Source organism: Caloenas nicobarica, chromosome 28, assembly GCF_036013445.1.
Source record: "Caloenas nicobarica isolate bCalNic1 chromosome 28, bCalNic1.hap1, whole genome shotgun sequence".
NCBI classification, from domain to species: domain Eukaryota; kingdom Metazoa; phylum Chordata; class Aves; order Columbiformes; family Columbidae; genus Caloenas; species Caloenas nicobarica.
The window spans coordinates 3,373,527-3,384,634 of NC_088272.1; the positions used below are offsets into that span (position 1 = coordinate 3,373,527).

At 51.6% G+C, this 11,108-nt stretch overlaps 1 protein-coding gene across 1 annotated transcript; it reads right to left on the bottom strand.

The window, feature by feature from the left end:
• Positions 1-371: 371 nt before the first annotated feature.
• Positions 372-7,341, bottom strand: LOC135999383 (olfactory receptor 14J1-like; the record flags this gene model as incomplete). Its single annotated transcript, XM_065652940.1, has 2 exons — positions 372-491; positions 6,880-7,341. Coding segments are annotated over 2 exons (582 nt in total), but the record flags the coding sequence as incomplete, so codon positions are not given.
• Positions 7,342-11,108: the final 3,767 nt, after the last annotated feature.

Below are 11,108 nucleotides of genomic sequence, written 5' to 3' on the forward strand. Positions count from 1 at the left end.
GTGTAAGGTGTTTGCTTAGTTGTAATGTGAGGGTCAGTATCCTCCTCATTTGCATAAAAATATTCTGTTTTCACTAAGGGTCTCACGTGTGGGTATTCCTCATCACGTCTTCTCGTCTCCTCCAATTCTTTCTGAGGGTAAATCTGATTTATTTGTCTGATACCTTTCTCCTCTAGCTCCTGCTCCCTCAGCACTCCCGTGTTTTATAAACATTCCTCCTTTAGAGTAGCTTGTAATGAGTGGTTTTCTTCCATCGCTTTTTCTAATTGTGGTGAACAATTTTCTAATTTTTGTTCTAAATTGGAGATTGTTTTTTGCAAAATCTGCACCAGATTTTCAAGGGATTCTATAATTTTGCTTTCATTACTACATCACCTGAGACGATCTTCAATCGCTGCTACTAGGATGGCTCCTACGACAGCACAGAACATAGCTTTGTTCTTATCTGATCTAAACTTAGTCTGTAGAGAAATTACTTGGTCCACTACACTCTGCAAATTAGCCCAGTTATTACGAGCCCAGTCTTCTCCGGATACAGAGGGTCGAGCCCCATACTTTGCTAAAAGTGTGTAGAATGAGCCTCGATCTTTCACTAGCCAAAACTCTTGACTATCAGCCTTTTCAGTCATTCTTATTATGAAGGGACCAAACCCACTTTGGGAAGGCACAACTTAGTTACACAAATCCACAGCAACTGCTGTGTCACCTTTCTCTTTCCCGAGTGGTTAGAGGGGCCAAATATCTGCTACAGGAAGGCTCAACTTAGTTACACAAACACTCAAAGTTGCCCCTTCACTCTCTCTAGCAGACAATTCTCATCAACATGAGAACAACACCCATTTTTGCACTTTGAGATCCCGGAGACAGAGCCCTCAACTCAAGTTTGGAGTGCTCAACACCAAGGTGTGTGTAGTGTGTGGGAAATCTGAATTGCCTCCCTCGCTTTCTGGACACCTCTCACCTTATTGGTTAGGGCAAGTTGTGGCTGGAGTGAAACTTTCTTCCCCTAATACTGACCACACAATACCTGCACTCCTCTGTATTCTCAGAATCCTGTCCGTGCCACCAATTTAATGTCATGGTCCATTTGATGATGGACTTGTGATGGTTCGTTTTCCTGATCTTGAAGCGCAAAATTAAGGCAACCAAAATGCCAAGGGGTTATAATTCAATCAAACAGTGTTAACTCTCTAATTTTGCCTGTAAAGCGGCATGTGATAGAGAAAGTGGAGAAAAGGGGAAGAAGAAAAAAAGGGGGAAAGAGGATTAGCTACCAGTTTTCCAGAACTGGGAATGGATTTAGGACACAAATGTCTTCAGCTCCAGGGACACAAACACCTGGTGCCAGTGTAGATGCTCCAGGAACCCCTGCCCAGGCTCCACTGCATCGCAAGGTGCTCTGGTCTCCCCCAGGTCCTCTGTGATAGAGGCCAATCCCAGGCCAGCACCTCAGGTGCACTGGGGCCCCTCAAATGGCCCTGGCTGTTTCTGGTGAGACAACTGATGACTGATGTCTGCCTGGAAAGGTGCACTTTGTTGTTGTTGTTGTTTTGTGGTTTGGCTTGGTTTGTGGGGGTTTTTTGTTGTTTTTTGTTTGGTTGGTTTGTTTGTTTCTGGTTTTGTTTGTTTGTTTCTTTTTTAACATATTAACACAAAAATCCAAAACAAACAAAAAAACCCCCACCAGAAACACAAAAAAATGCTAAAAGTGAATTACCAGGAAGTGTACTAAGGGTACGAAAACAAATATTGGTCTTCCGCTGTACTTCTATTACCAACACTCCTTTATTTCATCTCTGTCATCATTCAGGAGTTTCCACCTCTCCTGATTAAATGTCCATGTCAAAGGACAACTTCCCAGCAGACTGTCTGGACGTTTGCCCTTCCCAGTGCTCTCAGGTTTCCTCCTCCACTTGCTCTTTGGTCATTCAGTTGCCTCTCAACTGTCTGGTTTCTGCTTCAGAGCTTCAGGGAGTTACAAACTTGCCCCATTCTTCAGAAGTCTAATTAACATGGTAGTTAACGTGTTAATTGTGTTTATGTATATCCTTTCCTATCTCTCTGTCTAAAACAGTTCTTGTGTGGATGTCCCGTGTGGATGGTGGACCTCATTAGACCCAGCTTACACACACAGTTGAGGAAAGTGGTTTAGTGTTTATGAAATTGTGTAGTGTTTACACAGGAGAGCAGGTGGGAGCTGGTGTGCAGGAGCTGCAGCATCCACCTGCAGAGCTCAGTGCAGAAGTCTGATGTGAGGAAAAGTGATGCAAGTCCCAGGTGGCCAAAGAGGGAACGGGCAGACTGGGGGTGGGCGGTGAGCAGCAAGGGTGTCCATACAGTGTCCAGCCTCAAGGGACTGTTCTCCTGCCTGTCCAGATGGCTTCAGGAGACCCTCTGGATCAATGTCCGTTGCAGAATGCTGCTGTCACTTCTTCTACACACTGAAAAATGACAGAAAATACCCTTGAAAGAAAAACCCTCCTTTATGAAATCTTCTTTGAAGTCTTCATCAGTAAGTGTCCCATTGAAACCTCTCCAGTTAGTTCTACAAGTCTTGAAGATTGGAAGAAAATTAGGAAAGAAACATGGCTTGTTAGGGCTTTCTGTGTTTTAATGAGCCCCACGGCGTATTTGGTGCTGAGTCCATGAACCTCAGATACCAAGGACAGACTGAAGAATCTCCTCAAGAAGTCCAAGTCAGAAGCAAAGCCCAAAGTACCTTGAAGCATTAATGGGCCCCACTGAGGGCTGTTACTGACAAAGCCTCCCCAGGGACTCGTTAGAGCAGATAATTGGAGGCAGTGATTGCATCAGGCAAAGGCAAAGTGCAGCAGCTCTGATGCTGAGAAAGACATTGATTTGTTTGATGAAGGAGAATGGCCAAGCCCTGACCCCCTGCCCCTAGGAAGGGAGATCCTGTCCCTCACGTGTGTCTCAGGGCTCTTCCTGGGGATGTGGGGATGATGCCCAGTGCAGGACAATGGTGTGACACTCCCTGGGGGGTGCAAGGAGGCAATGGGGTGCCATGGCCATGACAACCATGTGTCTCCCCTTAGGCCTTGCTGTCAGGGACATCTGCCATAGCCAAGGGGACAAAGACATTGTGACTTCCAGGGACATCCAGCCTTGCCAGCGCCCTTGGCCATCTCCACCACGGTCCATCCTACACTGTCCCAGGCCTGTGGCTGTTTCCCCACAGGCTGCAGACACCCCATGCGCTTCCCCAGCTTGTTCTCACCCCGGTGTGTCCCCACCTGTGCTGCTGAAGAGCCGATCCCAGCAAGAGAGAGCAAAAGGGCAACAGGCAGAAAGACCCAAAGGCCAACTGCAAAATGGCAGAACGGCAAAACGCTGAACTAACATCGAACTCCTGACAGAATGAAACTTCTGAATGGAACTAACCAAACCAGCTGGAAAACCCAAAGTAACAGATGTAACAAGCCCTAAAAGCCAGCTCCAGCTTTAGACTGAGCATGATACTAATCATAGGGAATATTTCATTGATCAGCCTGCATGTCAACCCAGGTGCTGTCCTGTCTGTGTCCCCTCCTGCCAATTTGCATCTGCAGCTGGATGGCCAAAGAAGCCCTTGGTTTCCCTGACAACAGCCAAGGTATCAGTGAGCTCTGACATTCCTTTCATACCAAAAGGCAAACACTGTAAAGCTGCTAAAAGAAAAAATTAAATCTATCCCAGGGAAGAAACAGTGTTATTATTCTCATAGCAAATCTAAACAAAAGACTGTATTAGCTATGAAGGAGAGAGATTCAAAATGCATGAAGAAAATTAACTCAATCTCAGTAAAAACAGCACGTTTCCTCAGCCTCCACTTCACCAGGCTAAAGAAGTTTGGGTCTCTGAACACCTCCACACATGACCCAGACTGTCTCTGGCCACACGACAGCTCCTCCCTGTTCCTCCAGAGTGGGGAACCTCCCACTGGGACACCCCGCTCCAGATGTGACCACACCAGTGCGGAGTCAAGATGGACAATAACTGCCCTTGGCTGGGTGGCAACGCTCCTCCCAGTGCAGCCCAACGTGCTCATGGGCATATTCCTGTTTAGCACCACTGAGAACTGACTGAACAGCCAGGCTCAGAGGGTTGTGACCAGCGGCACAAAGCCCAGCAGGAGGTACCATGAGGAGCACTGAAGGACACCGTACTACCCAACATCTCCTCCCCACAGGTGTCCCTTGGGTCCCTGGAACCACCTCAGTGACAAGGGGGAGAGCACTGCCTGTATGGGGTGGAGGAGATGGGGTCTGGAATGAGGGTCCTGGGGCAGTTTCTCCTGGTTGTTCATGCAGCAACAAGCTGGGCTGGATATTTGGAGAGAGGAACTCTTCCTAAGGGCCTCCAATGGGCTTGGGGATGGTCTACAGTTTCCTGCATGCTGCCTTTTCTGGTGGAGATCAGAGGCTGCCGGCCCTTTAGAGGACCCAGGACAGGCCTTGTCCTTCCTCTGGTCACAGCTGGACCCCAGTTCTCCAGCTCGGCCCCAGCTCAGGAGCCTTGTCTAGGGGTGACTTTTGGGGTAAGGTTGACAAGAGAGGTGCAAAAGTTTGTCTTAAGGACATGTGATGAGCACCAGGACTGAAGTACCAGAGCAAAATGATGTGGCTTCTGGGCGAATACTTTCTTCGGTGCAAGTCGTGACACAGGGTCCCAGACTTGCTTTCCATGCCACCCTTCACGAGGGATGATGCACTAAGAGATGGCAAGTGGGGGACACCGATCCTTCTCCAGCTACTTCCAGGGCCTGGTGAAGCACCAGGACAGCAAGGACTCCTGGCCCTGCACCCTGAACTCTGGGTATAATCTTGGGGCAGCTGAACACCAGCATTTTTCTCTCCAAGCTCCTGTCTGATCTCCCCCCATCCCTCCTCTGATCTGGTCTGGTGCTCCTGGCCCCTTCCCTCTGCTCCCCACAGGGCCCCAACCAGGCACTGATGCTCTACAGAGCAGGTTGGCTGCAGGACCATGGGGTGACTCCACACTGGTTGTGCTGCTCAGTGAGGGACACAGATGCAACTGCATGGGCTGCACTGTCACTGAGCTCTTTCCCGGGGGTCTAAAGCTCTGGAACGGGTTCAGAGCATTTCTTGGGACTCATTGGGTTTTCTGCTCATTTTGGTTCAGCAATCCCTTCCTTGTCCTTCAGGTGCCTGGAGATTGGTGCAGGAAGACGCGCCCTGTCCCCTTCCCAGGGACGGAGGTAGGCTGACCAGCCTGTAATTCTTCAAATTCTCCTTCTTGTCCTTCTTGAAGATGGGTTTGACATCTTCCTTTCCCAAGGACCTCAGAACTCCCGTGTTTCTGCTGTCACTTTTGAAAGCACAATCCAGAATCATGGGCAAGGGTGACATAGCAGACAGGAGCACTTGCAATGAGCCTGTCCAAGGGAGGTGAGATGAATCTCAGCCACTGAGGTTTGTTCCTGGAGTCACACACAGAAATGCCAGGGTTCCATCAGGCATCCGTGTCTGAGCTGGTCTCAGGACTGCTTATGCACCCAGGGATGTTCAGAGACAGAGTCTGTCCCTTTTACTCACAGAGGAAGGAGTCACAGTGGGTTTCTGGCCTCCTGTTGCCACTTCAAAGGGACGGGAGGCAACTCAGCCCTGTGGTGTGTCACCCTGCTCTGCACTCATCTGAGATGTCCCACGTCATGAGGAATGGACACAGGGACCTCAGTTCAAGGAAGAAGTTCGCAGTGCTGCATTCAGGTGATTTCCCATGGCGTGTTCCTCCCAACATCAAGTGACCTCAAGACATTGTCTGTGCCACAGACCTTAATGGAAAAACAAGGAATAATTGATGGTGTTTGTGATCACTCGCGTGCGTGTCACCTCACGTACATGATGTGTGTGCCTACATCTCATCTGTACAAAGCCAACATGGACTGCTGAACAACTCATTCAGTGTCCCACCAAGGAGGGAAGAGCAACCTCTGTGAGCTGGGGAGAGAGGCCAGGGCTGGAAAGGAAGGTTGTGAGGGGCCAGTCCATGATGATGTCCTGAGACTTCTTCTCAAGGGGTGTCCAGTGCACATGGCACAGCCCAGCCCCTGCTCTGCTGGTCCTGCAGGTCTCTGGCAGGAGGCCTGGCTGTGAGAGGACACTGCTGTGTGCCCAGCCCTGCGCACACACACTGTGCAGCTGGACACTGGTGTTTGCATCTGCATGTCGCTTCAGCATGTTCTGCAGAGAAGCTTGGAAGAAGACCTAAACCTTCAGGCCCTGCCCATAGGAGATCACCTTTCTTTCTGGAAAGACTGTTGTGAGGCCAGCTCTGTCACAGCAGTGCCCATGGCCTGTCCCTGCCTGCGCTCACAGGACTCACACACAGCAGGACGGTGACCAGGCTGCCAGAGCACTCAGGCCTTGCACCAACACAAGGGATGAGAAGGAGAGTGTGGGAGTGGAACGAGAACAGCTCTGGAAGGCCAAGCGCTGGTGCTCCCTGGCAGTGCTGCCAGGCTGGACCCTTTTCCCTCCTCCCATGCACACAGGAATTGTCCCTGCAGCTCCAAACAGGCCTTGCAGGAAGGATATGTATTGAAAAACAAGTCACTACAGGACCCTTTATTTTGTTTAAATATACACAGATCATGGCTCCTCATTTACACAGCCAGTGGTTATAAAAGAAAAGCAGAAAGTAATTTAGAAAGGGGATGACAATGTTATCACAATAAAAAAACCCATCACTAACAACAGAAAATAGAGATGAGAGGCTGGGCTTCCATCTAGTTACATTAAAATGGATACGTAGAAGGAGATGGAGAGTTTATTGCTTCAGAAAACACTTAGATATGAGTTTCCACAGGGCATCCTTGAGCTCCTGGTTCCTCATGCTGTAGATGAGGGGGTTCACTGCTGGAGGCACCACCGAGTACAGAACAGACACCACCAGGTCCAGGGATGGGGAGGAGATGGAGGGGGGCTTCAGGTAGGCAAACACGGCAGTGCTGACAAACAGGGAGACCACGGCCAGGTGAGGGAGGCACGTGGAAAAGGCTTTGTGCCGTCCCTGCTCAGAGGGGATCCTCAGCACGGCCCTCAAGATCTGCACATAGGACAGTATGATGAACACAAAACACATAAAAACTAAACAGGCACTAATCACAATAAGCCCAAGTTCCCTGAGGGAGCTGTCTGAGCAGGCGAGCTTGAGGATCTGGGGGATTTCACAGAAGAACTGGTCCAGGGCATTGCCCTTGCACAGTGGCAGTGAAAATGTATTGGCTGTGTGCAGCAGAGCATTGAGAAACCCAGTGGCCCAGGCAGCTGCTGCCATGTGGACACAAGCTCTGCTGCCCAGGAGGGTCCCGTAGTGCAGGGGTTTGCAGATGGCAACGTAGCGGTCGTAGGACATGACAGTGAGAAGAAAATACTCTGCACCAAACAAGAAACATACACAGAAGACCTGGGCAGCACATCCAGCAAAGGAAATGACCCTGGTATCCCACAGAGAGTTGGCCAAGGTTTTGGGGACAGTGATGGAGATGGAGCCCAGGTCGAGGAGGGCGAGGTTGAGCAGGAAGAAGTACATGGGGGTGTGGAGGTGCTGGTCACAGGCTATGGTGGTGATGATGAGGCCGTTGCCCAGGAGGGCAGCCAGGTAGATGCCCAGGAAGAGCCAGAAGTGCAAGAGCTGCAGCTCCCGTGTGTCTGCGAACGCCAGGAGGAGGAACTGGGTGATGCAGCTGCTGTTGGACATTTGCTGCCTGTGGGCATGAGGACCTGTGCAAGGAGGAAAAGACAGTGACGGTTTAGATGAGACTTCTCTGGGAAAAACCAAAGCCATTTCCCACAGACCCTCCCACAAAGAGACTCTTCTTTTTCCAGGAGAACATCCTGGCTGGAGCCCTCGTCGGTGCTTGATGAGTGTGCAACGAAGAGCAGGGTCTCTGCCCAGGGGCTCTTGAGGAGTCAGCCTGACCCTGTGTGATGGGATGGGGCCAGGGCCAGTCCTGGGGTTCAGCTTTGTCAGATGGAAGCGCTCCTGCTGCAGAAGGGACTGTCAGCATCTGTACCCGCAGGGCTGAGAAACTGAGTTTGAGAGGTTTGGCGTTTCTACAGCTCCTTCTCCCCTCCCACTCTGGGAAGTGTTGTCGGGTGTCAGAAACCCTCAGCATTTCTGCTGCACTCAGGGAGAACAGAGCGAGCCCTGCAAGACCAGAGGATGCCTGTGGGTCAGTGCAGAGTGAGGGCAGCTGCTCTGTCCCTCTGTCTTGCTCCAGCTGCCCTGGGCTGGCACATTTCTGAGATGGAGGCTGATCACACTGCCATGTTACCCTGAAAAGCCACTGGGCACTGCTGAGAGCAGAGGAATCCACCTCAGACCATAACATGTCCCACCCTTTCCTAAGGTCTCAGCACCCCATGTTTAGCCCAGGACACACACAGCTCATTTCACAAACCCAACAGCATTTCCACCATCATAGCATCTCTGCACTTCTCCATGGGGAATTCAGATAATGCTCATTCCCCAGCCCCACAGACTGCATTGCCCACATCCCCACAGGGCAGAGCAAAGCTGGGACACGTGTTCCCATGGACACAGCTGCAGGAAAGGACCCACAAGATCAGGCTGTGACTCTGCAGCTGAAACTCCCATCCCCAGAGAGCCTGACAGCAAGAACCAGGTTACACCAACAGTGACCCAGAGCAGTGGAGCAAGAAGGAAACTGCGGTGAGGGTGGGTGTGAGAGAGGCCAGGGCAGAGGCAGCCGGGCACTCCGACAGCGTCACCCTTCCCCAGCTGTGCAGCCACCTCCCACACACCAGCATTGCCGGGCAGCTGCTCTCAGCCCCTGTGCTCTGCAGAGGGAACTGGAGCTCTGGCTGCACAGGAGCTGCTTCATGCCTTGGAGCCCCCGGCCCTGAGGGCAGAGGCTTTGCTGGGTGGGAGAGGAGGCGAGGGGGCTGCTCACAGGAGGCATCTGCACTGCAGGGGATCATAAAGATGTTTCTCTGCTCTCCCTCCCAGAACAATTCCGGGTTTAGTTTCCTCTCATTTCTGATCATTTCCCTGCTGCCTGGAGATTTTCCTCCTGGGAGGTGTTTCCCTGTCCATGTCTTTTCCCTGTCAGCACTCAGACCCCATCCCACCCTCTGTGCCCTCACCCTGGCCCTACAGATCCTGCCTGTTCACAGGGCACTGCCTGGGGGCATCTTCCTGTTTGCAGATTGGAAAACAGGTCAGCTAAAATGAAAGCTGACAGGTGCAGCAAAGGTGATGCAGGTGCTGTTCACAGGCAGCGGGGTGGTGAAGGGATGTTATCAGCCTTCTGGCAGATGTACTCATCAATGAAATTTGCAGTTCGGGAGTCTCAGTGACTTGTTTAAGCATGAGAGCTCATTTTCATTTTATCCTTTCCTGCACCCCCCACCCCTTGGGAAAGGAAGCTGAAAAGACAGACTCAGGAAAGCTCCTTATCTTTGTGGTAATCCTGCATTGATGTTGTCCTTGGGGCATCCCCTTGTAAAAGTCCTGGGGGTGATCTAAGCAGCCCTGACCCACACAGCACCTCCTCAACAGCACAAGCACCTTTCCTGCCCTGATAGGGGTGGCTCCTTCTCCCCACAGCACCGTGGGCATCTCCCCGGACAGAAACCCTGCTCTGCAGCAGAGCCCTGGGGTGCAGGGACCCTGCTCTGCAGCACAGCCCTGGGGTGCAGGGACCCTGCTCTGCAGCACAGCCCTGGGCACCTCTGGGTGCTCACCCACTTTCACAGCTGTTCAAAATCGCCTGACAAGAGCCCCCTCCTTACAGATCCCTCAAGCTGTGGCTGTGCCAGTTTTAGGAAACGCCTCCACGAGTTACAGCTGCATTGCCCTGCACCCAGAGACTTACCATGGCAAGGGCTGCAAAGATTTCTCCTCCATGAGCTCTCAGTCATCCTCCCCATCCTGACCACCTTTAATCTCTCTCTGCCTTGCTCGTCTCCCTGAGATCCCCAGGCAGAGCCCTCAGCCCTGCTGCGCTTTGCAGAGGAGCTGCTCCTGGGCAGAGCTGTCTCTCTGCAGCGCTGCCGCTTGCCATGAGCTCCCTCTGTCCCAGGAGCCCAGCCCAGCTCAGCAGCACAAGAGCAGCCCATGATGTCCCTTTCTTGTCCCCTCTGGGCTGCCTCCACCTGTCCCTGGGGCTCCAGGGGCACATCCTTTGAAACAACCTCAAGTAATCAGTGATGACGATTCTCTCTCCTCTGCACAGACACTTCTTGCCAGCATTGTGTTCTTTGTGTTAAAAAATAAACTGGTGTGAGAATCATCTTTTCGTGTCCCGTCATTAGACAGGACCCCAGGAAGGTTACAGCAAAGGATCTAATTTCTCCAAGCTGGAAGGGGGAAATCTTCATTTCAAGGAATTTAGGCATTTTATTCTGGTTTTATACTCCTAGGTCTAGAGAGACATTCAGCAATCTTCTGGCCATGTCATGTCTGTGCTCTGAAGCAAAGCCTTTGCACACATGGGCTCTTGGACACTTGGTACCAGGTTTCCATGGGGCAACTCAGAGGTTTCCTGGTGCCACAGCTGGGGTGGTTCAGCCCAGATGTGAGGCAATGGCCTCAGCCAGGGACCTGACTGGCTGAGCTGGAGCTGTCAGTGTTGCAGACAGAGCTGTGACACGGATGGAATAAACTGCCAAGGCAGGGTGGCAGAAGTTAGTTCATCTGGTGTGCAAGGACAGCAGCCTCCAAGCACAGCAACAGTCCAGAGAAAACTCAGTCTAGACCTGTAAGGCAATTCAAGGGCCCCATAATGAGCTGTTCCTAGTTCAGGAAAGGAGAAACAAAGAAACCTTGTGGCCACTCATTGATTTAATAATGGAAAGAAGTGATATTCTCTGTGTCTCTGGTCCTCCATCTTCACCAGCAAGGTCTCCCAGGCCTCTGTGACTGGAGGCAGAACAACCAGCAGTGGATGGGGATCAAGTCAGGGGTCCCTGGAACTAACACAATCCTTTCCAGTCTATGGGACAGGAGGGGCAGCATCCCAGGAGCTGAGACAGCAGGACCATGTCACAGTGAGGCCACTCTCCACCTTCTTGGAAAGCTCATGGAGACTGGGGGGACTCCCTGACCACTGGCAGCTCTCA